Source organism: Opisthorchis viverrini (assembly GCF_000715545.1).
Source record: "Opisthorchis viverrini unplaced genomic scaffold opera_v5_126, whole genome shotgun sequence".
In the NCBI taxonomy this organism is placed as follows: Eukaryota; Metazoa; Platyhelminthes; class Trematoda; order Opisthorchiida; family Opisthorchiidae; genus Opisthorchis; species Opisthorchis viverrini.
Genome location: NW_008751787.1, coordinates 930556 through 933512, shown reverse-complemented (window position 1 = coordinate 933512; position 2957 = coordinate 930556). Strand labels below are relative to the sequence as shown.

Here is a 2957-nt window from a genome sequence, read left to right as displayed (position 1 = left end):
AGGAGGCATGACCCCCTGTCCTTGATATCCATACACGAGGACCAAGAAGGCCACAAATTCAACTTGGAAAACGCAGAAATTTTGGCATACAGAGGCACGGAGAGATAAAGAGAATTTCTGGAAGCATGGTACTCCACGGCAAATTCGATCAACCGGTGCATCGACCTGGACCCAATTTACGCACCCCTACGTGCAAAAGACCAACAACTCAACCGGAAAACTCAAGGAGGACCGAATATTGGATTCACAAACAACGAAACAAGGAACTCCTTGGAGGCAAATCAATAAAAGTCACAACCCAGGACTTGAAAGGACAAAGGTCAATCTAGCATCGACCAGATTACGACGGCAGGGGATGCCAAGCTCAAAGGTCACGTGGGCATCGGCGAATGGGGATACAGGACAACGGAGCAACCAATGGAATCACCCGACCGAACAACTAATCGCGACCAAAGGTCATCCCCCGCTAGCAGCACGTATATTAACACACGCACAACACTACCCAACGCACAACCACCAACCCACCGCTACGCGCTACTACGCTCCACAATAACGCACTGATGATGTCACCTCGATTGGTGATGAAACGTTTGCAATCAAATTGCCCAGCTCAGCGAACAAGCCAACGACCACATAACCTTATACTGTAATCCCTGTGTATGCCGTACTACCGGGAATGTGGACCCGCATGGTGTCAGACTGTTCTGAGAACAATTAGTTTGTCATCGATCACAGCAACAGCGTCAGAATGCTCCTGCAAGTTAAGAGTTTGTTAAAAGTTATCCTGACATTTTATTGTTGAGTAACGACACATTTTTTTGGAATATTTTTTGCAGGTTACGATGGATCTTCGTTGGGAACTACATGATGCCGAAGGAAATTCATTTATGTGCATTGAATTCCCGGTGCAAATTGCGGAGTCCCGAAGTAGCCCCTGATATTGAAATCATGGTGTGTATGACATGTATGCTATTTGATGCAATAAAGTTTATCTTGAAAGAATTTTAGAAATCGCAAAATATACAATAGAGTGAGAACTGTGTTCAAAACAGAAGTGCAAGTTTGAACTGTTAACAAATCAGGAAGCTCGAGTTTCTGTCCGGAAAATACTATATATGAGATACATTCGCAAATTTCGTTGTGGTCAATCGACAAGCTGTTGTTCCATTGTTGTGGTCCTAATGCAACCGATATACTTGTTGTCAGGGCGTACTTATGACATGAAAACCCAGTGTTACGAAATAGAAAAAATTAATAACCTTCAAAAGCTCATTGATACAGGCCCACGAAATCTATATTGATTTTCATCTTTTATGGATAAAGTCAAACTGCTTGATTATATTGTGAAAAATTTGTCGACACAACTGAGCCTGTGATAGTTAGGAATTAGTCGCCAAGAAGCTGGTTAGAAACTATAAATTACATATGCGTCACTGGATCCATTAGCTGCCCAGATTAACAAACATATTTCAGACTCAATCTTTGTTCACTTGCGATATCATGAACAGTACAGCCAAAGTACTGAAAGTGCAAGAATTACTCTTATTGTTGAGGACGTATCAAGATTGTTAGTTAATAAAGCTAGAATGTAGGACTAAGGTTAACCTATGGAACAACTCGTTCTCACTGATTCGCGTAAGCCGTAAACTGTGACTTCAGTCGATAACAAGGACTGTAAAAGGTCGTTAGTAAACCATTACATAACATAGGTCGGCAAGGTCCGTTGGTGTTTTCTAACTTAAATTATAATGGCGTGGGTTTTGATGGTGTTTAATTTGGAATTATACAGATAAAACAGGCTACTAAATGCTGATGTATGGATTCATTGCAGTCCGTTTCGAACTAAAACCATTATTTCTTAAACGATCTTACACTGTCTGTTTTTTGGAGTCTCAGTGGTGATTCTGTTATAAGATCCATCTATGGTGGGTAAAAGTTGTCTTTTGGTCAACCGTAAACGAGTTAACAGCCTGTTCAAGTACAGACTGTCACATCGGTTAAAGGAATGAAAAGTCTCTTCCAGAATAATTTCACCTCTAATTTTAGTTGAGTTATATTTGAATGAGAAGGGAACTAAATATACTCAATGAATTACTGAATTTGAAAAACTGCCGGTAAATAAGAACGACAGAGTTTGTGCTCCACGCAATTGGAAACCTAAAGCATGAATTCTCACATTCTATTGGCCAGAATAGATGGGTATGTTAAATTTAAGCCTTCTAGAAATAACGTGCACATACTTGAAACGCCAGAAATTCGTTGTCTTTTCGCAAAGATTTGATTTCATACTTTCACTGCGCCTCGGGGTCACGTGTGTCTGACCGGAGCAATTGAATTCTCCTGCTTGGCGAGTAACTAAGTAATGATATTTTGATGGATCATTGTTTATTTCTACAGTATTTACAGTGCAGGTGCCACTGATATTACGCTGAGGCTGTTGAGGAAAAATTGTAGGGCCATTTTTTCTCCCAAGTCTTGACCATCCGAGAACATGTATACGTGAACCAATATGTTGAAATTCAGGCACATCGCATACGTTACTCAACTTTTGCAAGAGATTAGGTATTCCTACATAAAAATCAGAGGAACATCGAAGAACATTGCTCAATCTTTTAAATTGTTTGTTACAAAACATCCATTCCACTTATTTAGGTGTGCATACACTCTGTCCTGGCATTCAACATCATTATCACTCTGTTCTAATAACACTGTACGATCCCGTGCTAACGCCGTGATCTCAAAGCAAGGAATAGGTTACTTAGCCTAAACGCACGATCTAGATGTCCTATCTGACAGGTTACGTGTAGTCTAATTCACCAACGGACGGTCAGTAGTACTTGCGGCGAAACCGAATTCTAAGAACTTCACCTGCGTTTGTTCAGTAGTCGCGATTGGGCAGTGAACAATATATTGAATTGGACTTGGGCAGACAGTACAGATAGGTAGACCGTGGTTCT

The 2957-nt window shown here is 40.8% G+C and overlaps 1 protein-coding gene across 1 annotated transcript in view; it reads left to right on the top strand.

The window, feature by feature from the left end:
- T265_06367 (hypothetical protein) overlaps positions 1-553 on the top strand; it is a gene marked incomplete at both ends in the record, with an annotated part of 8883 nt that extends 8330 nt beyond the window's left edge. Inside the window, one exon of the mRNA XM_009171608.1 lies at positions 40-553. Within this exon, the coding sequence (XP_009169872.1) occupies positions 40-553 (514 nt within the window). The remainder of the gene's footprint in view (positions 1-39) is intronic.
- Between the last annotated feature and the right edge of the window lie 2404 nt (positions 554-2957).